The sequence below is a fragment of the Ursus americanus genome, chromosome 12 (genome assembly GCF_024610735.1).
Source record: "Ursus americanus isolate L20-20 chromosome 12, mUrsAme1.1.p, whole genome shotgun sequence".
Taxonomy (NCBI): domain Eukaryota; kingdom Metazoa; phylum Chordata; class Mammalia; order Carnivora; family Ursidae; genus Ursus; species Ursus americanus.
Genome location: NC_142138.1, coordinates 62,395,475 through 62,422,326, shown reverse-complemented (window position 1 = coordinate 62,422,326; position 26,852 = coordinate 62,395,475). Strand labels below are relative to the sequence as shown.

The following is a 26,852-nucleotide window of genomic DNA, read 5'->3' as shown; positions in this document are numbered from 1 at the left end:
CAACTCTTCCCAAACAGGGTTACCTGAGAATCAGCTCAGCAGGCTCCTCCCCCGGAAGGCAGGCTGGAAGAACAAGAGGCCCACATTCCTAAGGTCCCTATAAAACAGGTGCATCTTGCTTGGTCATGGTCAATAATTTGGACTCTGTACATTCCCGCAACCACACCTTATAAGAATAACCAAGAGGAGGAACCCCCAACAAAGGAAAGAAACAGAAAGGATGATTACCCAACATCAACATGGATGGAACTGGAGGAGATTATGCTAAGTGAAATAAGTCAAGCAGAGAAAGACAATTGTTATATGGTTTCACTTATCTGTGGAACATAAGGAATAGCAGGGAGGACATTAGGAGAAGGAAGGGGAAAATGAGGGGGTTGGAAACAGAGAGGGAGATGAACCATGAGAGACTATGGACTCCGGCAAACAAACTGAGGGTTTTAGAGGGGAGGGGAGGTGGGAGGATGGGCTAGCCCAGTGATGGTATTAAGGAGGGCACATATTGCATGGAGCACTGGGTGTTATACGCAAACAGTGAATCATGGAACACTGCATCAAAAACTAATGATGTACTGTATGGTAACTAACATAATAAAAAAAATTTTTAAAAACAAAACAATAACAAAAAAGTGTTTCTGAGGATGTGGAAAAATTGGAAATTTCATTCACTGATAGTGGGAACCTAAAAGGGTACATTTGGCTTGGGAAAAAGTTGGGCAGTACCTTAAAATGTTAAACAGAAATATTATATTATCCAGCAATTCTACTCCTACATATATAACGAAGAGAAATGAAAACATATACCCAGACAAAATTTGTACACAAATATTCATAATAGCATAATTTATAATAGTCAAACTGGAAACAACCCAAACTTCCATCAACTGATGAATGGATAAATAAAACCTAGTATATCCATACAATAGTATACTATTTAGCAGTAAAAAGGAATTAAGTACTGATATATGCTAGGATGTGAATGGACCTCGAAAACATAAGGTTAAGTGAAAGAAGCTAGTCACAAGACCATATATTATATGATTCCATTTAAGTGAAGTATCCAGAATAGGTGAATCAACAGAGACAAAGAGTAGATAAGTGGTAGTCTGAAGCTGGTGAATTTGGCGATGGAAGGAAAAAGGAGGGGATCGTAACTGCTAATATATGTGGGAATTCTTTGAGGGGGTGATACATGTATTCTATATTACATGGCCATGATGGTTGCACAACTATCAGTAGATTAGAAACCATTAAATTGTATACTTTAAATGGGTGATTGAAAGGTATATAAATTCTGTCAGTGAAACTGTTTTTTAAAAATGACAGAGTCAAGGGTGCCTAGGTGGTTCAGTAGGTTAGGCCACTGACTCTTGATTTTGCTACAGGTTGTGATTTCAGGGTTGTGAGATTGAGCCCTGCGTAGGGCTCTGTGCTGGGCATGGAGCCTGCTTAAGATTCTCTCTCTCCCTTTCCCTCTCCCTCTCTAAAAAAAGAAAATGAAAGAGCTGAGCAGGGACATAGACAAACTTCGGGACTTTAACACCTCCATTTCAACAACTGAAATACCTACTCGCCAGAAAAAAAAAAAAATCACCAAAAGTATAGTCTAAACAATACAACCAATTAATTGGATATAATTGATATTTATAGAACACTCCAACAATAGCATATTATACAGTTGCTTCAAGTACCCATGGATCATCCACTAAGACAGATAATATTCTGGGCCATAAAACAAATCTCAACAAATTTAAAAGAATGGACTGAACATTTCTGTCTCCCCAAAATTCATACTTTGGGGCCTTAATTCCTAATGTGGTGTGGTTTTTGGAGATGTGGCCTTTAGAAAGTGGGTTTGGATGAGGTCATGGAGGTGGAGCCCCCAAAATGGGATTAGTATCCCTATCAGAAGAGGAAGAAAGAGCTCTCAGTCATGTGAGGTCATAGCCAAAAGGCAGCTGTCTATAAGTCAGGAAATGAACTCTGACTAGAACGTCACCATGCTAGCTAGCATCCTAATCTCGGATTTCCAGTCTCCAAAAGTGTAAGAAATATACATTTGTTTAACGTATTGATTCTATAGTGTTTTTGTTATGGTAACCCAAGCAGACTAATACAAAAATCATACAGATTGATTCCATTATGGTCAGAAAATACAAACTAAAATCAGTAACAGAAAGACTACAGGAAAATCTTAGAATACATGAAAATTTAAAAACACATTTCTAAATAATTCATGGGTCAAAGAAGTCAAAGTAATCTAAAATTATATAGAACTGAATGAAAACAAAAACACAACATATCAGAACATGTGGGATATAGCTAAAGCAGTACTGAGAGAAAAATTTATAGTACTAAATGCTTTCATTAGGAAAAGGGGAAGAGTGATGTCAGCAAAACAGCAGTTTTCTACCATTCTCCTCACCAAGAAAACAGATTTTGGCAATCATCCACAGATGAGAGTACCTTTGTGGAAGTTCTGGAATCCAGAAGAGAAGTTCCAGCACATCAACAGAGCAAAAAGTCATAGATTGAACACACTGAAGAGGATAACAAGAACAGTTTCACTTTACCCATGTCACCCCCTTTCCCAAGACAGCACAGTTCAGTGCCAAGAAAGACTTCTCAGACAGCAATTTTTCCTTTGGGAAAAAGTGAGAGCAAAAGAGGTATGCCCAGCTTCCCCAACTGTGCAGGATGCTGCTAAAGAGACCCATTTCTTTCCCACCCCATTCAGAATACTAGGGTGAACTACATGACTGAGGGGTGAGAGGGGTTGGGAGTACAGCAACAAAAGCTCAAAATGTATATAAGGTATGCAAATCCTAACCACTTCATGGACTCCAATGGGAAGCCTGCCCAAGAGCTGCTGGGGACACCTTGCCTGAAGATCAACTGGCCCATGGGCAATCCCCCAATGCTCCACACATCTCACCCACACACATATAATACCCCACCACCAACGTGCACATGCCCTTAAGGGTGGCAAGCATGAGCCTTTGCAGATGGCTAATGAACATGTACAGAAAGCTGGTCCAATGCTGCAGTATTGGGAGACAGTACACAAACCTGATCATTCAACAAAGCCCTAGGGAGAGCAAAGAAGAGGCTTCCAGCACCCAGCCTTTGCAGCATCAAGAGAAAGCATATAGTCTTAAGAATTCCCCTCAAAGAGCAAACAAGAAGTGTAGAGCACGCAGGTATAGATACAGACATAGACATAGACACAGACATAAATAGATATATAGATATAGAAAAGATCTGAGAAAACCTCAGAATCCCTAGCAGAGCTGACAGAAGACACTTCTCTCCTGAAGGTAACCAATAAAAACTTTGTGAAGACAGTGATGCAAGACTTAAAGAAACATGAAAAATCAGAGCAACATGACACCACCAGAGAAATGCAGTAATTTTCAGTAACCAACTCCAGAGAAATGAAAATCTGCAATTTGCCTGATAATTCACGATAGTTGCTTTAAGGAAGTTCAATGAGCTATAATAAAACACAGAAAGACAATTCAATAAAATCAAGAAAACAATACATGAACAAAAGGAGAACTTTAACAGAGACAGAAATCATAAAAAAAGAACTAGACAAATTCTAGTGCTGAAAAATACAATGAATAATGAAAAATGCAATAGAGAATATTAAAATAAGACTTGATCAAGCTGAAGAAAGAATCAAATGACTTATTGTCAAGTTCACAGAAATTATCTAATTAGAACAAAGATAAAAGAATGAAAAATAGTGAAGGAAGACTACATGAATTATGGGATACCACTGAATGAAACAATTTACACTTTATTAGAGCCCCAGAGGAAATAAGATGGAGGAGGGGGCAAAAAACTAATCTAAAGAAATGATGGCTAAGAACTTCCCAAATCTGGGTAAGAAAAAGAGAAAGAAAAAGGAGAAGGTTCATTTCAGTAAATTATAGCTGAAAACTTCCCTAATCTGGGGAAGGAAACAAACATCAAAATCCAAGAAGCACAGAGAACTCCCATTGAATTCAACAAAAGCTGGCCTTCACCAAGACATATTATAGTCAACTTCACAAAATAGACAAGGAAAGACTCCCGAGAGCAGCAAGGGAAAAAGAGTCCTCACCCTACAAGGGAAGACAGATGAGGTTTGCGAATCTTCCCACAGAAGTCCGGCAGGGCCAGAAGAGAATGGCATGATATATTCAACCCGCTGAATGGGTAAAATATGCAGCCAAGAATACTATCTAGCAAGGTTTCATTTGGAATAGAAAGAGACATAAAGAGTTTTCCAGACAAAAACAAAAGGGGTTCATGACTCCTAAACCAGCCCTGCAAGAAATATTAAAGGGGACTCTTGAGTGGGAAAGAAAGACCAAAAGGAAAAAAGACAAGAAAGGAATAGAGAAAGGGTGCCTGGGTGGCTCAGTTAGTTGACTGCCCCACAAGATCTTGATTTCGGCTTAGGTCATGATCTCATGGTTGTGGGATCAAGCCCTGCGTCAGGGTCCATGCTTAGCATGCAGTCTGCTTGAGATGGTCTCTCTCCCTCTGCCCCTCTAACCACTCTCTCTCTCTCTCTCTCAAAATAAAATCTTAAAAAAAAAAAAAAAAGGAATAGAGAAAATCTCCAGAAACAATGACTTAACAAGTAATATAATGGCACTAAATTCATATCTATCAATAATCACTCTGTAAAGGGACTAAATGCTCCAATCAAAAGACACAGACTATCAGAATGGATTTAAAAAAAAAAAAAACAAGTTCATCTATATGCTGTCTACAAGAGACTCATTTTAGACCTAAAGACACTTGTAGATGGAAAGCAAAGGGATGCAGAACCATTTCTCATGCTAATGAATGTCAGAAGAAAGCCGGAATAGCCAAACTTACATCAGACAAACTAGATTTTAAACCAAAGACTGTAATAAGAAATGAAGAAGGGCACTATATCATAATAAAGGGGACAATCCAACAAGAAGATTTAACAATAGTAAATATTTATGCCCCCAACTTGGGAGCACCCAAATATATAAATCAATTAATAACAAACATAAAGGAACTCATTGATAACAATACAATAATAGTAGGGGACTTTAACTTATAGCAACAGACAGATCATCTAAGCAGAAAATCAAGAAGGAAACAATGGCTTTGAATGACACACAGAATCAGATGGACTAAACAGATATATAAAGAGAGCATTTCATCCTAAAGTGGCAGAATACACATTCTTTTTGAGTGCACATTCTCCAGAACAGATCACATGCGGGGTCACAAATCAGCCCTAAACAAATAAGAAAAACTGAGATCATACCATGCATATTTTCTGTTTACAGCACTATGAAACTTGAAGTCAACCACAAGAAAAAATTTAGAAAGACCACAAATACATGGAGGTTGAAGAACATCCTACTAAAGAATGAATGGGTTAACCAAGAAATTAAGGAAGAAATTTTAAAAATACATGGAAACAAATGACAATGAAAACATGATGGTCCAAAAGCTTTGGGATGTAGCAAAGTGGTCATAAGAGGGAAGTATACAGCAATACTGTCTTACCTCAAGAAGCAAGAAAAACCTCAGGACAACCTAACCTTACACCTAAAGGAGCTAAAAAAAAACAACAACAACAACAACAACAAATGAAGCCCACAACCAGCAGAAGAAGGGAAATAATAAAGATGAGACCTGAAATAAATGATATAGAAACAACAACAACAACAACAACAACAACAAAAACCCAGTAGAACAGATCAGTGAAACTAGGAGCTGGTTGTTGAAATAATTAATAAGATTGATAAACCCCTACCCAGACCTAGCAAAAAGAAAGGAGAAAGGACCCAATAAATAAAATCACCAGTGAAAGAGGGGAGATCACAACCAACACCACAGAAATACAAACAATTATAAGAAAATATTGTGAAAAATTATATGCCAACAGATTGGGCAATCTGGAAGAAATGGATAATTCCTAGAAATATATAAACTACCAAACCTGAAACAGGAATAAATAGAAAATTTGAACAGATTGATAACTAGCAAAGAAACTGAATCAGTAATCAAAAATATCCCAACACACAAAAGTCCAGGGCCAGACGGCTTCCCAGGGAAATTCTACCAGACATTTAAAGAAAAGTTAATACCTATTCTTCTCTAACTGTCTCAAAAAATTAAAAAGGAAGGAAAACTTCCAAACTCATTCTACAAGGCCAGCATTACCTTGATTCCAAAATCAGACAAAGACCCCACTAAAAAATTATAGGCCAATATCCCTGATGAACATGGATGCAAAAATTCTCAACAAGATACTATCAAATCGAATCCAACAGTATATTAAAGGAATCATTCACCATGATCAAGTGGGATTTATTTCTGGGCTGCAAGGGTGGTTCTATATTTGCAAATTAATCAATGTGATACACCACATTATTAAAAGAAAGGATAAGAACCATATGATCCTCTCATTAGATGTGGAAAAAGGATTTGACAAAGTACAGCATTCATTTCTGATAAAAACCCTCAAAAAAGTAGGGGTAGAGGGAATAAACCTCAACATCATAAAAGTTATGTATGAACAACCCACAGCTAATATAATCCTCAATGGGAAAAAACTCAGAGCTTTTCCTCTACAATCAGGAACAAGGTTGTCTACTCTCACCATTTTATTTAACATAGTACTAGAAGTCCTAGCCACAGTAATCAAAGACAACAAAAAGAAATAAAAGGCATCCAAATTGGCAAGGAAAAAGTCAAACTTACACTATTCACAGAAGACATGATACTCTACATAGAAAACCCGAAAGACTCCACCAAAAAATTGCTAGAACTGATACACGAATTCAGTAAAGTCAAAGGATACAAAATCAATGTGTATAGAAATATGTTGCATTTCTACACACCAATAATGAAATACCAAAAAGAGAAATCAAGGAATTGATCCCATTTATAATTGCACCAAAAACAAGAAGATACCTGGGAAAAAAACCTACCAAAGAGGTAAAAGATCAATACTCTGAAAAATATAGAACGCTTATAAAAGAAACTGAAGATGACACAAAGAATTGGAAATACATTCCTTGCTCGTGAATTGGAAAAACAAATATTGTTAAAATGTCTATACTATCCAGAGCAATCTATAAATTTAATGCAATTCCTATCAAATTACCATCAGCATTTGTCACAGAGCTAGAACACACAATCCTAAAATTTGTATGGAACCACAAGACCCCAATAGCCAAAGCAATCTTGAAAAAGAAAAGCAAAACTGGAGGCATCATATTTTCAGACTTCAAGCTATATTAAACACTGTAGTCATCAAGACAGTGTGGTACTGGCATAAAAAGAGATACATAGATCAATGGAACAGAACAGAAAACCCAGAAACGGACCCAGAACCATATGGTCAACTAATCTTCAACAAAGCAGTTAAGACTATCCAATGGAAAAAAGGCAATCTCTTTAACAAATGGTAAGTTGGGAAAACAGGACAGCAACATGAAGAAGAATGAAATTGGATCACTTTCTTACACCATACACAAAAATAAATTCCCAATGAATGAAAGACCTAAACGTGAGACAGGAAACTATCAGAATCCTAGAGGAGAATACAGGCAGCGACCTCTTTGACTTCAGCCATAGCAACTTCTTACTAGACACGTTGCTGGAGGCAAGAGAAACAAAAGCAAAACTGAACTACTGGGACTTCATCAAGATATAAAGCTTCTGCACATTGAAGGAAACAACAAAACTAAAAGACAGCCTATGGAATAGGAGAAGATATTTGCAAATGACATATCTGATAAAGGGTTAGTATGCAAAATCTGTAAAGAACTTATCAAAGTCAACACCCTAAAAACAAATAATCCAGTTAAAAAATGGGCAGAAGACATGAATAGACATTTTTCCAAAGAAGACATCCCAATGGCTAACAGACACATGAAAAGATGCTCAACATCACTCATTGTCAAGGAAAGGCAAATCAAAACTACAATGAGATATCACCTAACACCTGTCAGGATGGCTAAAATTAACACAGGAAACCACAGATGTTGGTGAGGATGCAGAGAAAGGGGAATGCTCTTACACTGTTGATGGGAACGCAAACTGGTACAGCCACTCTGGAAAATAGTATAGAGGTCCCTCAAAAAGTTAAATATAGAACTATCCTATGATTCAGCAATTGCACTACATATTTACCCAAAGGAAACAAAAATACAGACTTGAAAAGATACATGTACCCTGATGTTTATAGCAGCATTATCAACAACAGCCAAATTATGGAAACAGCCTTAGTGTCCAACAACTGATGAATGGATAAAGAAGACTATACACACACACACACACACACACACACACACACACACACACGAATATTACTCTGCCATCAAAAAGAATAAAATCTTGTCATTTGCAATGACATCAATGGAGCTAAAGTGTATTATGCTAAGCAAAATAAGTCACTCAGAGAAAGACAAATACCATATGATTTCACTCATATGTGGAATTTAGGAAATAAAACAGACGAACACACCAGGGGGAAAAAGAGAGGCAGGCCATTAAACAGACTTTTAACTACAGAAAACAACTGACAGTTTCTGGAGGTGGGCTGGGGATGGGCTAAATGAATGATATGTATTAAGAAGGGCACTTGTTGTGATGAGCACTGGGTGTTATATGTAAGGGATGAATCACTAAATTCTACTCCTGAAACCCATATTACACTACATGTTAATTAACTAGAATATAAATAAAAATGTAAAACAAAAAAAAAAAAGAAATAAAGAAAAGAAAAAAGAAAAGAAAAGAACACCAAGCCCTTATGCACTGTTGGTGGGATTATAAACTGGTACGGCCACTACGGAAAATAATATGGGGTTCTTCAAAAAATTAATAATAAAACTACCATATGATTCAGTAATTCCACTTCCGGGAATATATCCAAAAGAAACAAAAACACTATGCTGAAGAGATATCTGCACCCACATGTTCACTGCAGCTTTATTTCCAATAGCCAAGATATAGAAACAACCTAAGTGATACACAGATTAATGGATAAGGTAAGCGTGATACACATACACACACACACAATGAAATATTATTCAGCCATAAAGAGAAGGAAATCCTGGCATTTGCAATAACATGAATGGATCTTTTTTTATTTTTTTTAAGATTTTATTTATTTATTTGACAGAGAGAGACAGCCAGCGAGAGAGGAAACACAAGGAGGGGGAGTGGGAGAGGAAGAAGCAGGCTCCTAGTGCAGAAGCCTATGTGGCGCTCGATCCCAGAATGCTGGGATCACGCCCTGAGCTGAAGGCAGACGCTTAACGACTGTGCCACCCAGGCGCCCCAACATGAATGGATCTTGAGAGCATTATGCTAAATGATTTAAGTCAGACAGAGAAAGACAAATACTTGTACATTCTTATTTATATGTTGAATCAAAAATTTAAAAAAGAACTCATAGAAAAACAGATGAGATTTGTGGTTACCCGGGGCAGAGGTGTGGGGGTTCGGGAATTAGATAATGGTGGTGAAAGGTATAAACTTCAAGTTTTAAGATAAATAAGTACTAAGGATGCAATTTACAACATGACGATAGTTAAACACTGATATATGGGATATCTGAGAGTTAAGACAGTAAATGCTAAGAGTTCTCACACAAGGAAAAGAATATTTTTTTTCTTTTTTTTTGCACCTATACGAAATGATGGATATTAACTAAAGGTACTGTGGTAATCATTTCACAATATATACAGGTCAAATCATACTGCATAACTTAAATTTGTACAGGACTGTATGTCAAGTATATCTCAATAAATATGGAAAACATTTAGAAAAAAAGAATATTAAGAGTAGTTAAAGTGAAGGAGCCATCCTACTCTTCTACTGAAACCATAGGATGAATGTAAGTATATATTACTATTATAGGTGAAGAGAAAGCCACTTAGTCATTTCTTTGGCAACAATCATTAAAAACAGAAAATTTTCAAAGCACCGAGCTCAGATAAAGGGAAAACAAAAATAAGATATAATCCTTACCTGTGAAGACCTTGAAATATAATGGAAGCACAGATGACATAACTATTTTAATAAAAAACAAAGTGCTAGGAGAATACTTATATACAGTAAGCTCACCTTTGCAATATGAAAGATGTGTCAGATTTTTCATAGTGGAAAAGGAAGCAAGGAATTAAGTACAGCAAACAAAGTGAACAAATGGACAGGATCTTAAAATTGAAAGTGCATGTTACCCAGGCTGTTGCTGAGTGATTAAGAGAACAGGTTTTGGAATCATGCAAGATCTAGATTTGACTTCTAAGCATTCTACTTTTTTATTATGTGATCATGAATAAATAACCTATAAAAATGAAGGTAATAAGTATTGCTTTTAAGCATTGTTGTAAGAATTAAATTAGATGTTAGTAGGATAGTTAGCACAGTGCCTGTCCTATAGAATGTAAAAAAATAAATGGTATTTGTCATTTTAAAGTAAGTCAATTCATTTTGTAAACTGCAAAGTACTATACAAATATAAGGCATTATTTTTTTCTGAAACCTGATGAATAGTTTAAAAACACATCTAAATATATAAGCATTTTATAATATGAGATATTTTCCAAGTACTTATATCTAAAAGCATTTCTACTCTTAAAGTATGTTTATATTTATATATGCTCAATATTTAAACAAAGGAATACACTACATACTTCTGAAAAAAAGCTAATGGGTAAAAACTATGTTTTAATCCTAGCAACCCAAATATATTTTCTAATGTGACATGTTTATAAAAACAAAGTTACAGTTATACTTCAGTAAAAAAGGTTAAATTTAAAAAACCCAGAAAGTTGCACCTAAATGTTATTAGTTACTTTATAATGCCACAAAACCTACCCTTTCTTCTCTTTCTATTTCAAGCTGTTTCTTAACAGACAAAAGTTCATTTTTGAGATTAGACAATTCAGACTCCTAAAGAGAAAAAAACATGAAATTTATAGTGTACCCATATATTTCTCAAAACAGTGAAAATGCTAACAAATGTTTCATATTTAGTTTTATACAGAAATTCACTCATAAAATATATATAATTTTTTATTATGTTCAATTAGCCAACATCTATGACATCATTAGTTTTTGATGTAGTGTTCAATGATCCATTAGTTGTGTATAACACCCAGTGCTCACTTTAAAAGTCTACTGATATGAAGGCTGCTAGTTGAACATGACTAAAGAATTCATTTAGACAAAATTTTTATAGTTTGCTCTCAAGAAATATTTAACACTATGTATATCTCTTCTCCTCACCTTCTCCCAATCTATGCCATTCTTCCTCTCCCAATCTCTATCAGAGCTCCAAATTTATTTCTAACTGGGGTTCGTATTTATTCATTTGAAATGAAGACTTTATTCTACCATTTCAGAAAATAAAATTTGAAAACCATTTAACTATAAAACCTGTAAGATATTTTTTAAATCTAAGATTCTTTGTTTCTACAGCTCAAAAATTATGGTTTTATTTAATATTATTCTTTACCACCAGCCATGCTGATATGAAAATTGGCTTTACTGCTATTTGTTCTGTATCTCACCAAAGATGCTTTCATTGATGACTGTTCTTGTTCTTTGCTTTTATAAAGTCCTAGTTCTGAGTCTCTTTCTTCAACTATTTTATCATATTGGTGCTACATTAAACAGAGAAAATATTTTAGGTGTATTAGAACACAAATAGATTATGTTTTAATAATACTGGTATCTTTATGTATTTAATATTCACAGAAAACATCAATGAATTCAGTGATATATTTGAGCTTTTTTCTTATTTTTCAAGCCATTTTTATTCAAATAAACAATGAAACAAAAAAAGAGTCTTGAATATAATCAAACACAAGAACAAAAAACTCTTTTTAATTGGAAATGCTGAATTTCATAATTTAAAAAATAGGCTAGAAACACCAAGACCACTTAGAAAAGTAACTGATTCGAGATCTGGGGCAAGAAATACAAGAAGAGTCTTGAATATTTTGTCATAATAGAAAGCAAAAAAGTTGTCAGAGTTTATTAGGGTCAACTCAAAAGGACTGGCCAGCTAGTTTGAAGAGTCTCCTACTGGCCAAGAGAGGAACAATTTGAGTGTCAAGGAATAGACTGGACTGAGACATACCAAATATGTTTAAATCTATGAGTTCATAATATTTTTATGAATTTTGTTAATATTTATTATTAAAATACTTTGTAATCCTCATTGGTTACTTCATATGTTAGATCCCACCATTCTGAAGATGAATAGGTAGGTATAGCCCACCTCTTCTCTCCAGATCTTAAAAGGAATAAAGCTGAATTTCTTAACAGAATGATTACTTTTAAAACAACAAAAAATAAAGCATACTCATAAACACAACAAACATTAAGTCTTTCATCTATTTATACCACTGATAAAAATCTGTTTAGCCTAATATGTGTTAGATACACATAAAGGATATATTTGTATCCTTTATCAGATACATATTCTGGAGACGTACTTAAATAAATATAGGGTGGAAAGTGCTGTCAGAGAGTACTAGGAAAATTCAGAATAAAAGTGATTACTTCCATACATAATAAATGACAAGGAGAGATATTCTCAAGGAAGGGACACCCAAACTCAGCTTTGTGTGGTTAAGACCTGAACTTAGAGAAAAGGGAGATAAAGAGTATTCTAGCTGTAATCAGTCATTACTGCATAATTTTCTGACAAATCAGAATGCTATCTTGATTTCACCATCTTTATGCATAAATATGGCTCTAATTAATAGTTCTTGTTACACACACACACACACACACACAATTACCTTGTGTTTTTCCATAAGTGCTACCATTTCAGCTATTTTATGTTGACATCGTATATCAATTTCTTTCTGTAATTTTACTGCTTCATCAGCTATTGCTTTTGCTTTCTCAACCTACCAAATAAAGTATTTCTTAAAATCAATGCATAAAAAACAAATTTAACTTAAATGCAAAGACCATATATACTACTTACATAAAAGGCAGAAAGCAAACACCAGGAAATTAGGAAAGCCAAGTAAAAAATCCATTACTGTTTTGGTTTATTTTAGAGTGTCCTATCAAGTGAGATGACAGTATAACACTGTAAAGATCACTTAATCTTTTCAAAACAATACACTACTCAATAATAAAATACTTAGTATAACAAAGATACTTTTAAGCTTCTATATAGAAACTAATTAACTGTCTCATATAAATTCTTAATTTTTAAGAATATAACAAATCTTCAAACATATTTAGTTTTTCCTACCTCTTCCAAAAGATTTTCTTCTGATATCTTTTTGTCCTCAATTTCTTTTTGATAGCGGTCAGTCATTTCTTTAAATTTCTTTTTGGCACCTTCTAGTTCTAATTCTAATTTACTGACCTTTGAGTAAAGAAAATAGCATTAACATTAGTAAACACTGTGGATTACTTGAAAATATTCTGTATTCATTTTGTGGTTTTGTGAATCTTAAAACATTACTTATTCATTGAAATTACGGCTGGATCATTTTCCTTACATTTTTCATATGGTGAGATGTGATTTTTCACAAAATTGATCTTCTCCACTAAAATACATATTTAGTCCTGACAAGTAATATTTTAAAAGCAGCCATATTTTTATTTTTAATGTATTTCTCAGCAATATTTAAACTATTTGGTCTCAGGTTTAGGTTTTATTACAGTGACTATTCCATTTGGATAGAACACCCATGTGATTCAAAGAAAAAGCATATTCTTTTAAAAAAAACAGTTTTGGGGTGTAACAGATACACACAAAAAAAACTACACATATTTAATGTACACGATTTGATGAGTTTATACATATGCATACACCATGAAACCATCACCACAGTTAATATACATAGTGCATCACCTACAAAAGTTTCCTTCTAGTCCTTTGTTTTATATCATAAAAACACTTTAACATGAGATCTATCCTCTTCACAAATTTATAAGTTCATAATATAGTATTGTTGACTATAGGTACTGTGCTGTACATCAGACCTCTAGAACTAATTTATCTTACATAACTGGAAACCTTATACAAGTTGAACTCTCCATTTCCCCCTCCTCCTTACCCATTCTAATCCCCTTTCTAATCTCTGGTTCTGTAAATTTGACTCATACCTCATAAAAGTGGAATCATGAAGCATCTGTCCTTCTGTGGTTGGCTTTTGTTGTTGAATTGGAAGTGATCTTTATATATTCTGGATACCAGATCATTACCAAATATATTATTGGCTAATATTTTCTCCCATCCTGTGGGTTGCCTTTTACTCTCTTGATACTGTCCTTTGATGCATTCAATGACATTTCTACCAACATTCCAACTACCTTTTGTCAGAAATAGAGAAGCTGATCCTAAAATTTATATGGAATTACAAGGGACCCTGAATAGCCAAAACAATCTTGAAAAAGAATGGCGTTGGAGGAAACATAACCCCCAAATTAATAATTGTAATAATTTTTAATAAAACTTATTATAAAGCTACCATAATCAAAACTGTGGTACTGACATAAGGTAACATATAGATCAATGCAATAAAATTGGAAATCCAGAAATAAAGCCATACAGCTGTGGTCAATTTATTTTCAACAACAATAACAAGACCATTCAATGGAGGAAGAATAATCTCTACAAATGTTGCTGAGACAACTGATATTCACATGTAAAGGAATAAAGTTGGACCCTTAACTTCATACCACATAAAAAATTAACTCAAAATAGATTAAAGATATAAATGTAATAGTTAAAATATAAAACTCTTAGAAAAAAATTGGAGTTAACATTCATGGATCTAGCCATGGATTCTAGATATGATGCTAAAAGCATAAGCAAATGAGAAAAATAAAGTAGATTTCATGAAAAAGCATAGTCTTGGAGAGATTTTCTATAAATATCTTTCATTTCTATTGTTTTCATATGTTTTGTACAAAAATTTACTGAGTCATATAGACATGACTCAAATATAGAAATTATAGAAAGAAAGAAAAACCTTAATTAGCACCCACCTTCCAGAATCACTTATTACCATAGAGCTGGATTAGAATTGAGGAGTAGGGATAGATATATGGCAGGGACAGGAATTGGGAAAGGGAGGCATAGGTAATTTAAAAATGAATCAGACTATATTCTGTACTCATGAATCAACCACCAATTTTATGACACAGAATATTATCAATATTGATAAATACTTCTGAATGCTTCTCTTCATTAGTTTTCAACTTCTGCCCCTCGAATGTAACAAATGCTCTTAATACTCATTTTTCCCTTGTTGTTCTTTATAGCTCTACTGAATAATTATATATCAATACTTCAGGGTTTTTTATTTTTGAAGATTTTATTTATTTATTCGATAGAGATAGACACAGCCAGCGAGAGAGGGAACACAAGCAGGGGGAGTGGGAGAGAAAGAAGCAGGCTCATAGCAGAGGAGCCTGATGTGGGGCTCGATCCCAGAACACAGGGATCACGCCCTGAGCCGAAGGCAGACGCTCAACCGCTGTGCCACCCAGGCGCCCCACAGAGTTCTTTATTTTTGAACTTTATATAAATGTTTTCATTGTATATTTATTTTTCTATCTTGTATTTTTCATTCAGCAGTTTCAGATATTTGTGTATAAATATAGGCAATGCTAAGCAGTGTTCCATTGTATGAATTTACTGTGGCTTATTTATATATTCAATTGCTCATACACTGAATTGTATCACACTTGGGGACAATACACACAATAATGCTATAAATGTTCCTGTAAATATCTCCTGGTACAAATGCATAAAATTCCTTTGTAGTATATACCTAGAATTCAAATTGGTCATAGGGTAGGTCGCATGTTCAACTTTACAAGATAAAGACGTTATTTGCCAAAGTACATGTAGCAATTTAAATTCCCAACAACAGCATATTAGGAGTTTTGCCTGCTTCACAACTTCACAAACAGTTGACAGTAAGAGTTAAAAGTACTTTGAAATTTTGTCATTTAATTTGCATTTTCCTAAAAATGTTACGTTTAATTCTTCGTGTTCTCTATTCTGTGAAATTTCTATTCAGGCCTTACATTTATCTATTTGGTTGCTTCATCTTAATGATTTATAGAAATTCTTTATTAATTATAGATTCTAATACTTTGTTCATTATATATGTATAACGGATATTTCTCCCAGTATGAGGTTTGTCTCTTTGCTTTCTAAATAAGCAAAAATTATTAATTACAGCATATATGAATTTATCAATATTTTCAAACATGATTGTATTTTTTTTTTAAGATTTTATTTATTTATTTATTTGACAGAGATAGAGACAGCCAACGAGAGAGGGAACACAGGCAGGGGGAGTGGGAGAGGAAGAAGCAGGATCATAGCGGAGGAGCCTGATGTGGGGCTCGATCCCGAAACGCCGGGATCACGCCCTGAGCCGAAGGCAGACGCTTAACCGCTGAGCCACCCAGGCGCCCCAAAACATGATTGTATTTTTTACATTGCTTAGGAAATCTTTCTTGACCACCAGGCCACAGAGATATACTGTGTTTTTTCCCAACATTTTGAAGTCTTGCCTTTAACATTTACATCCCTAAAGAATTCATTTTTGTATGTAGTGTAGGGGTACAATTTCATATTTTTATATATGAAGAGTCAAATGTTCCAGCACTACATATCCATAATATTACCCACATATTATATCAAGTTACCACTTACGCATGGATCTTTTCCCAGATTCTCTCTTCTGTTAAACTCATTTGATTACCTCTGTGCCAATACTATGCTCTTATTTACCTTAGCTTCACAATTAATCTTTTTATCTGGTCAGGCACATTTACTCCACCTTGTTCCTCTTGAGAACTGCCTTAGTTATTCTTAGCCTACTGCTCTTACATTTAAATTTTAAAACCAATTTGTCAGGTTCTACAAAGATCATTGGTGAAATTTTAATTGAACATGTAGATCAATTTGGGGAGAAAAAACAGCATTTTCACATAAATCGTGTATTTTTAAAATTATATTTTCTTTTTTTTTTTAATGTAGGCTCCACATCCAGTGTGGAGCCCAGTGCAAGGCTTGAACCTACAACCCTGAGATCAAGACCTGAGCTGAGATCGAGAGTCAGATGCCCAACCAACCGAGCCACCCAGGCGCCCCCAAAATTATATTTTCTAATAGCTTGCTGCAAATTTGTAAAACTAGTAATGATTTTTCTGTAATGGCCATATATCTAACAACCTTACTAAACACATTTAATAACTGTATTAATTCATCTATAGATTCTTGTAGATTTTCTACATATACAACTCCCATCTAAAACCTGAGTTTCAGGGCACCTAGGTGGCTCAGTTGGTTGAGCGACTGCTTTCCACTCAGGTCATGATCCCAGGGTCCTGGAATCAAGCCACACATCCCAGTCCCTGCTTAGTGGGGAGCCTGCTTCTCCCTCTGCTGCTCCCCCTGCTTGCGGTCTCCTGCTCTGTCAAATAAATACATAAGATCTTTTAAAAATAAAATAAAATAAAATAAAACCATCTGAGTTTAAAGTTTGCTTTGTTAAGAGATTTTAAATTGTTGATTCAAGCTCTTTAATAAGGCTATCCAGGCAAATTATTTCTTTTTGAGATTGTTTTTTGGTTAATTTACTCCATTTTAAGTTTTTCAAATATATTGGCATAATTATGTTCATAGTAAATGTATTAACTTTCAACTATGATTAAAAATACATGTTCCTTGAAAAAGAAAAGCTGAAGGCATCACAATTCCAGACATCAAATTATATAACAAAGCTGTAGAGATCAAAACAGTGTGGTACTAGCACAAAAATAGACGCATAGATCAACAGAACAGAAAACCCAGAAATGAACCCACAACTATATGGTCAACTAATCTTCAACAAAGCAATAAAGAATATCAAATGGGAAAAAAACAATCTCTTCAACAAATGGTGTTGAGAAAACTGAACAGCAACATGCAAAAGAATGAAACTGGACCACTTTCTTACACCATACACAAAAATATATTCAAAATGAATGAAAGACCTAAATGTGAGACCTGAAACCATAAAAATCCTGGAAGAGAACAAAGGGAGTAATTTCTCTGACATCTGACAAATAACTTTTTTTTTTAGATAGGTCCCCTGAAGCAAGGGAAACAAAAGCAAAAATAAACTATTGGAGGGGCACCTGGGTGTCTCAGTCGTTAAGCATCTGCCTTTGGCTCAGGGCCTGATCCCAGGGTCCTGGGATCGAGCCCCACATCAGGCTCCTCCACTGGGAGCCTGCTTCTTCCTCTCCCACTCCCCTGCTTGTGTTCCCTCTCTCGCTGGCTGTCTCTCTCTCTGTCAAATAAATAAATAAAATCTTTTAAAAAAAATAAATAATAAATAAATATAAATAAATAAACTATTGAAACTACATCAAAATAAAAATCTTCTGCACAGTGAAGGAAACAATCAACAAAATGAAAAAGCAACCTACAGAATGGGAGAAGATATTTCCAAATGAAATATCCAATGAAGGGTTAGTATCCAAAATATATAAAGAACTTATAAGACTCAACACCCAAAAAACAAATAATTCAATTGAAAAATGGGCAGAAGACATGAACAAACATTTCTCCAAAGATGATGCAACAGATGGTCAACAGACACATAAAAAGATGCTTATCATCACTTATCATCAGGAATATACAAATCAAAACTACAAGGAGATATCACCTCACACGTGTCGGAATAGCTAAAATCAAACACAAGAAACAACAAGTGCTGGCGAGGATGTGGAAAAAAGGAACCCTCTTGCACTACTGGTGGGAACACAAACTGGTGTAGCCACTTTGGAAAACAGTATGGAGGGTCCTCAAAAAGTTAAAAATAGAACTACCCTATGATCCAGCACTACTGGGTATTTACCCAAATAATACAAAAACACTAATTTGAAGGGATACATGCACCCCTATGTTTAATGCGGCATTATTCACAACAGCCAAACTATGGAAGCAGCCCAAGTGCCTACCAATAGATGAATGGATAAACATGTAATATATATATATATAACATACATTATATATGATATATAATATACATATATAGTACATAACATTATATGCATTATATACACACAATAGAATATTACTCAGCCATAAAAAAGAACGAAATCTTGCCATTTGCAATGACATGCATGGAGCTAGAGAGTACAACGCTAAGCAAAATAAGTCCGTCAGGAAAAGACAAATACCTTATGATTTCACTCACATGTGGGATTTAAGAAACAAAACAAATGAGAGCAAAGTGAAAAAAAGAGACAGAGACAAACCAAGAAACAGAGCCTTAACTACAGAGAACTGATGGCTACCAGAGGGAAGGTGGGCAAGGTGGATGAGTTAAATAGGTGATGAAGATTAAGGAGTGCACTTGTGATGAGCACCAGATGTTGTATGGAATTGTTTAATCACTATATTCTACACCCGAAATTAATGTTATACTGAATGTTAACTGGAATTAACATAAAAACTTTAAAAGAAAAAAGGAATAACCAAGAGAAGGCACAAATAACCAACACCAGGATTAAAAAGAGAACATAACTATAGATGCTGCAGACAATTTTACAGAAAATGTAGATGAACTGGGCAAAATCCAGAAAAATACTATTTACCAAAATTGAAGAAATAATAACAAAATAATACTACCACTATTGATTAAATTGTATGATAAATTACAAACCTTTCCACAAAGAGAACTCTAGGCCCTGGAGGTTTCATCAACGAGTTCAACTTTATCAAGATATAATGTATGTGCAATAAAATGCAGAATTATTTTTAGTGTGACAATTTGGCGAGCTTAGACAAGTATCTTGACAGCCACGTAATGATAACATCAATCAAGATATAAATCATTTCCATCATCCCAGAAAGTACCCTTATACCATTTTGCAGTCTAAATCCCACTTCCCAGAGACAACCAATGTTCTGCTTTCTGTCTCTATAAATTGGCTTTGTCTATTCTAAAACTTTACATAAATGGAATCATGCTAAATCATGCTAATCTTGTTATATAGATTATGTTACTATGTTTCGAGATTCATCCATGTTTCTGTCGGTCTTTTTTACTGCTGAGTAATATTCAATTGCATGAATATAACAAATTAGTTTATCTAGTCTCCTGTTGATAGACACCTGAATTATTTCTAGTTTTTTATATATAAAGCTGCTATGAACATTCTTGTGCAATACTTTTAGTAAACATGTTTTCATTTCTCTTAAGTAAATATGTGAAAAGAATTGCTGGATCATGTATGCTTAGTTTTACAAGAAACAACCAAAGAATTTTCAAAGTGACTGTACTATTTTACACTCCTAATAACAATGTTCGAAAGTTCTGGTTAACCCATATCCTCACTAACATTTGCTGATGACAGTCTTTTTAACTTCAGCCATTCTTGTGGGCAGTGCTCAGCTTCATGGGCATGAGAACTGTGTAATTATACAACACCCTGAACTTAGTTTCCTGCTCTGTTGTAGTCACCCTGAAATCTTTAATGATTTTTGATTAATGATTTTGTAGTCATCCTGAAATTTTTCATGAAAGGTGCCCCACCTTTTCATTTTGCTTGTGGGTGTAGTTATATTCCATTGTGGTTCTATTTTTCATTTCTTAGAACTCAGTTCCCATTAAACAACTCCACTTTCTCCCTCCCCACAGCCTTTGGCAACTACCATTCTCTGGCCTATGAATTTGACTACTCTTAGAGACCTCATATAAGTAGAGTAATATAGCATTTGTCCTTTTGTCCTCAAAGTTTATCCACACTGTAGCATCCATCAGAATTTCCTTCTTTCTTAAGGCTGAGTGATATTACACTGTGTATGTATACGTGTGTGTGTATGTATATAAAAAACATTTTGTTTGTCCATTAAATATGGATGATAAATCAATAAATGTTGGGTTGCTTTTATCTTTTGGCTATCATGAATAATGCTGCTTATGAACATGGGTGTACACATATCTCTTTGAGACCCTGCTTTTAATTCTTTAAGGTATATACTCAGAAGCCGAATTACTGGATCATATGATTAATTCTCTTTTTAATTTTTTGAGTAACCACCAGACTGCTTTCCATGGCGATGGCACCATTTGACATTCTCACCAACAGTGTGCAAGAATTCAAAATGATCTACAACTTCACCAACACTTTTATAGTACCCATTCATCAATATATGTCATTTGTCAAATGTTTTTGTCGGTATTTGCACCTTCTTTGTACCTTGACTAGTTTCTTAATGACACCTTTTGAAATGCAAATCTTTCAGATTTTGATGAAGTCTAACTTATCATAATTTTATGAATATTGTTTTCTATGCTCTAAGAAATCTTTGCTGACCTCCAAGCCATGAAGATACCCTCCTATATCTTCCTCTAGAGGCTTTAGAGTTCAATATTTTTAGGTCTATAACCCATTTAAAATTAACTTTTGTTTGTGGTTTGTGGTAGGAAGGTTTTTTTCTCCATATGGATATCCAGTTATTCTAAAACATCTGTTTAAAAAAACTTTCATTTCTCCCATTGTATTTTTTGGTCATCTCTGTTGGAAAAAAAAAAAAATCAATGGACTATATATCAACTAGTCTCCTTCTAAACTTTCTATTAGATTCCATTGACCTCTTTGTCTATCTTAAATATAATATACTATATCTTGATTACTGTAGCTTTACAGTAAATCCTCAAATCGGGCAGCCTAAATCCTGACTTTATTCTTTTTTTTTCCCCAAAATCGTTGGGTCCTTTGCATGTTCATATACATTTTATAAGCAGCTTTTAAGGTCCATTAAAAAAAAAAAAAAGGTTTGCTGGAATTGTGATGGGGACTGATTATCAATTTGGGAAAATCTGACATCTTAAAGATATCAAGGCATCCAATCAATGAACATGAATACGTGTATTTACTTAGGTCTTCTTTGTCTCGGCAATGTTAGTACTTCTTAGTGTATGAGTCTTCAGTGTACTTTGTTAAACTTGTCTCTATTATATGGATTTTGATGCTACTGTGATATGTGCTTTAAAATTTATTTTTCAGTTAGTAGTTGTCAATAGACAGAAATACAATTGATTTTTGGTAATCAACACCGTATCCAGTGACTTTGCCAAGTTCACTTACTAGAACACTAGCAACTTGGTAGAAACCTTAGAATTTTTAAAATAGACGAATTAATCACTTAAGAGAGATAGTTTAAGAGCACCTGGGTTGCTCAGTCAGTTAAGCATCTGCCTTCGGCTCAGGTCATGATCTTGGGGTCCTGGGATCAAAGCCCTGTATCGGTTCCCTGCTCAGTGGGGAGTCTGCTTCTCCCTCTTCCTCTGCCCCTCCCCCTACTTGCACGCTTTCTCTCTCTCAAATAAAATAAAATAAAAATCTAAAAAAAAAAAAAAGAAGAAGAGATAGTTAACTTATTCTTTTCTAATCTATATATATTTTCCTTTTTCATATCACCTCTTTTTTTGTTCTGCTTCTCTTTTGGGTTTATCAAAACTTTTAGTATTCCACTTTTTGTCTTTTGGCTCGGAGGAGAAGGTGCAACTCTCTTAGGTCATCCCAAATCTGGGTTCATCTGACACAGCTGCCTCCACCATACTGCCTAAGTTCAACCCCACTGAGATCAAAATTGTATACCTGAAGGGCACCATTGGGGAAGCTGGTGCCACATCTGCCCTAGCCCCGAAGATCAGCCCCCTGTGTCTGTCCCCAAAAAAGGTTGGTGATGACATTGCCAAGGCAACCAGTGAATATAAGGGTCTGAGGATTACAGTGAAACTGATCATTCAGAACAGAAAGCCCAGACTGAAGTGGTACCTTCTGCCTCTGCCCTGATTATCAAAGCCCAGCCCTCAACGAACCGCCAAGAGACAAAAAGCAGAAAAACATTAAGCACAGTGGAAATATCACTTTTGATGAGATTGTCAACAAAGTCCAACAGATGCAGTACCAATCTTTAGCTAGAGAACTCTCTGGAACCATTAAAGAGATCCTGGGGACTGCCCAATCTGTGGGCTGAAATGTTGATGGCCATCACCCTCATGATATCATAGATGACAACAATAGTGTGCAATGGAATGCCCAAGTAAGTTAAGAATTACAAAGGAAAATATTTCAATAAACGATCATTTGACAACCAACGAAAAAAAAATTTTTTTAGTATTCCATTTCAGTTACTCTACTGGCTTCTATGTTTCTTTGCATTATTTTATAGTGGCTGCTCTAGGGAGAATAATATGTATCACTAACTTAGTATAGTCTACTTAAGACTTAATAGGGTACTACTTCATGTAGAATGTAAAAATCTTACAACAAAATAGTCGTATTAGCCTCCTGTCCTTTGCACCATGGTTATCATGTATCTTATGCACTCTGTATAGCATTTCTTTAAAAAAAGCCATATATACTAAAAACTAAGAAAAATACATATAGCCTTTTATATTCATCCACATATTTATTGTTTCTAGTTTTCTCATTCCTTCCATTGATTTAAGTTTTCATCTGATGTCATTTTCTCTCAGATGGAAAAAAAAATTCCTTTAGCATGTCTTTAACATTCAGTACAACTCTCCATGTCCTTATTTTTGCTGCATACAGAATTGTGGCTTGATAGTTTCTTTCTGGCACCATTTTACGTATGTCATTCTTTTGTTAGCTGGCCTTCACTGTCCTGATTCAAGGTCAGCCCTCATTTATATCATTGTTTCTCCTTTCTCTGGCTGCTTTTAAAAATTTCTCTTTATTTTTGGGTTTACCACTGTGACTCAGACACACCTGCCTAGGTATCATTTTCTGTTTATCTTGCTATGGATTTGCTAAAAGCCACAGATCTGCAAGTTTCTGCTTTTTATTAAATGTGGGAAATTTTTCAGAAATGTTTCAAATAACTTTTTTTTGCCCTATTCTCTTTCTCCCCTCTTCTTAGGGTCTCCAATTGCACATTTAAAACCACTTGATATTGTTCCACAGGTGACTGGGGAACACTTCCTTTTTTTTTTTAATCTTTTTTCTGTGTTTCTCTGACTAATCATTTCTATTGATTCAGCTTCGAGTTCACATCACTCTTCTCATCCACCTTCAATCTACTATGAGGACCTTTGAAGTTTAAGATATTTTACTTTTCAAGTGTACAATTTACATTTGATGCTTTTTTAAAGTTTCCATTTCTTCACTGAGATTCTCCATCTATTCATTATAATATTCTCCTTTCCATCTCTGAATATACTTATAAAAACTATATAAATGACCTTATCTCCTAATTCCAAAATCTGGATCATCTTAGAGAGATTTCCTATTGACTTACTTTTATACTATTAATGCATATCTGTGTCATCTTCATTTTAGGGCTACTACAATTAATACTGCTATGAATATTTTGTATATTTCTTTTGATTCTACCTATAGAAGGCTGAATTACAGGATATATATTATCAATTATTTTTCTATACGATTCCAGCAGTTTGAGAATTCATTTTTAACACAATGTTTATATACTTTTAATCTCAAATAGTATTAAAGGAAGGTGTAAGATTTTTGCTTTCCTAGAAAAGGAACATCTTTCAAACACTGAGAACCACTGTTTTCCATTCAAGACTCAAAAACTATTTGAGTACTTACTGTCAGCTGTTGTTCAAAGACAGGAATATGACTGTAAACAAATTAGGGCTCTGACATCATGAGCTGACATTCCCTAACTTTAATTTGTCTCTATAAAATCAATGGTTCTCAAACTTCTTGTGCAGCAGGATAATCATATATAGACCTTCTAAAATATGTAGATTCCAAGGCTCTACCCCAAGCCTACTCAATCCCAAATATGAAGGTATGGGTAAGGAATATGAATACACACATATACCACACATATTCATATATTTAAGCTGCTTAGATTGTTCAGATAAGCTAAGTCACAGACAAGCAAGCACTCTATTAAAAGGATTGATTCTTACACTCTCAAAAGAATTTGTGAAAATAACTACTACAATACAAATTAAGAGTATGAAATTTCCTAAGTTCTTATCTACTTACTAGTATTTTAAAAACAAAAATAAAGATTCCAAATACCTTTATCTCATAAACATTCAGTTGCTTGCTTTCTGCTGTGCCCTTCTTTTTTAAGGCCTTATTCTGTAAAATATTAAAATGAAGAATTATGCTTAGTAACAACATGATTCAATTTTGCACTGCCACTGACTTAGATGGAAATTACTAAAGGAAAGGAAAGCATTATTGTAGTGAAAAAAATTGTTTTTCTTTACTAGTTAAATTTTGAGAATCAGTACATACCTCCTGCTGGAGTTCTTCAATACACTTGCTTTTATTTTCAACTTGTTTCCTTAAATTGTTGCACTAAAAAATTATGAGAAATTATAATTATTTTATTCAATATTCCAGTCAGAATAAGTAATTTCAAACTAACAAAAATATTGCATAAAGTAACATAAAAGTCACTTCAAAACTCATGTAGTTTAGTAATTCCATTAATGTCAAAAATTATGTGATCACGTATAAATTTTTATTAAAATTTTCTCAATATAAACTTGAAATTCTTCACATTTCTTAACCTAATTAAAGAAGATATGAATTCAATTACTTTAAGGAAAATGTGCCTCATGGTCAATTCTATATAAAAGGCTGAATTTTATTATTATTTGGATTTTGAAAAGCTACAGCCAGAGGTAAGATTAACTATAATTTGCCTTCTTCCTTACTCATCATTCCTCATTTCTCATTTCTGAGTGTCTTTTACTTTTATATTTGGGGAAGGGTAATAATGTGATACTCTATCTCCTCTTAACTAGATTCTAACTCCTCTTATAGAAATACCACCTAAACCACTTTTTTTATATCTCACTTTGAGAGACTATGTCACCTGAGTACACAGGCATGATTGGACTAAGAGGCATTAGGCTAAGAAATAATTGGAGTATCATAAAAGCAGCACAAATTTCTAAACAGTCCTAAAGCATTACAGATATGTAAGTTGTACTAATTTCCATCAAAATAAAAACTCTAATGGAAAAAAATTTAATCTCTCATCACAAAATACCCTGTTAAATATTTTTATTGCAAAACCCATGTGCAGTCATAATCAGCTATTATTCTAAAACTGAGTAATACACGGCACAGTTGTTAAATGTCTCATTTTTAATATGCCTAACCACTAAATGGTCTACTTCAGAAAACTCAAAAAAGAAAACAAAGGAAGAAAAGCTACAGAAAAATGAGAAACATTTTGGTGATTTTCACGCCAATTTTACTGGTATAAATACAGTAGCAGGTACAACTATTTGTGTATACAATTTTTACTTACTTTAAAAATCAAGGATTTCCAATTTTGGCAGAAAAGCCACCTATATACTCTGAAGAACCTTCCTGATAAAGATAATTTAAAAGGAAATTGCTACAAAATAAGGAATCTTCTTACTTGAAATTATAACTTTAAAGTGATAATAGTAGGTTTGGGGGGTAGCAAAGCCAGCTAAGGACATCTGCTGAAACTACCTAGTGTAAGGGAGATAGGAGATAAAACTTTGAGCTCACTAAAGGTAAGGAATTCAATAAGACAACCCTGCATAAAGCCACAAACTCAAAAGACTATCTGCTCCATGAAAATGTAAAAAATAAATCTGTCACACAGAAGGGTCACAAGAAAACTTCTCTGTCTTGATGCTAGCACAGAGTGAAAAGTATCAAAATTTCCCTGAGAATTTGTAGCCATGAGGTAGGCTTATATGACTGTATAGCCTGAATTCATGTTATCTTTATAATTTGGAAAAACCTAAAATGGAGAATTTAATTTAAAATGGTTCCTGGTGAACAGTGCTCCCAAG

At 34.3% G+C, this 26,852-nt stretch overlaps 1 protein-coding gene across 1 annotated transcript in view; it reads right to left on the bottom strand.

The window, feature by feature from the left end:
* SYCP1 (synaptonemal complex protein 1) overlaps positions 1-26,852 on the bottom strand; it is a 120,748-nt gene that overhangs the window by 21,769 nt on the left and 72,127 nt on the right. The window contains exons 23-28 of the mRNA XM_087865756.1: positions 25,306-25,368; positions 25,084-25,146; positions 13,280-13,396; positions 12,813-12,923; positions 11,574-11,666; positions 10,879-10,953 (exon numbers count right to left, since the gene is read on the bottom strand). Coding sequence (XP_087721882.1) covers positions 10,879-10,953; positions 11,574-11,666; positions 12,813-12,923; positions 13,280-13,396; positions 25,084-25,146; positions 25,306-25,368 — 522 coding nt within the window. The remainder of the gene's footprint in view (positions 1-10,878; positions 10,954-11,573; positions 11,667-12,812; positions 12,924-13,279; positions 13,397-25,083; positions 25,147-25,305; positions 25,369-26,852) is intronic.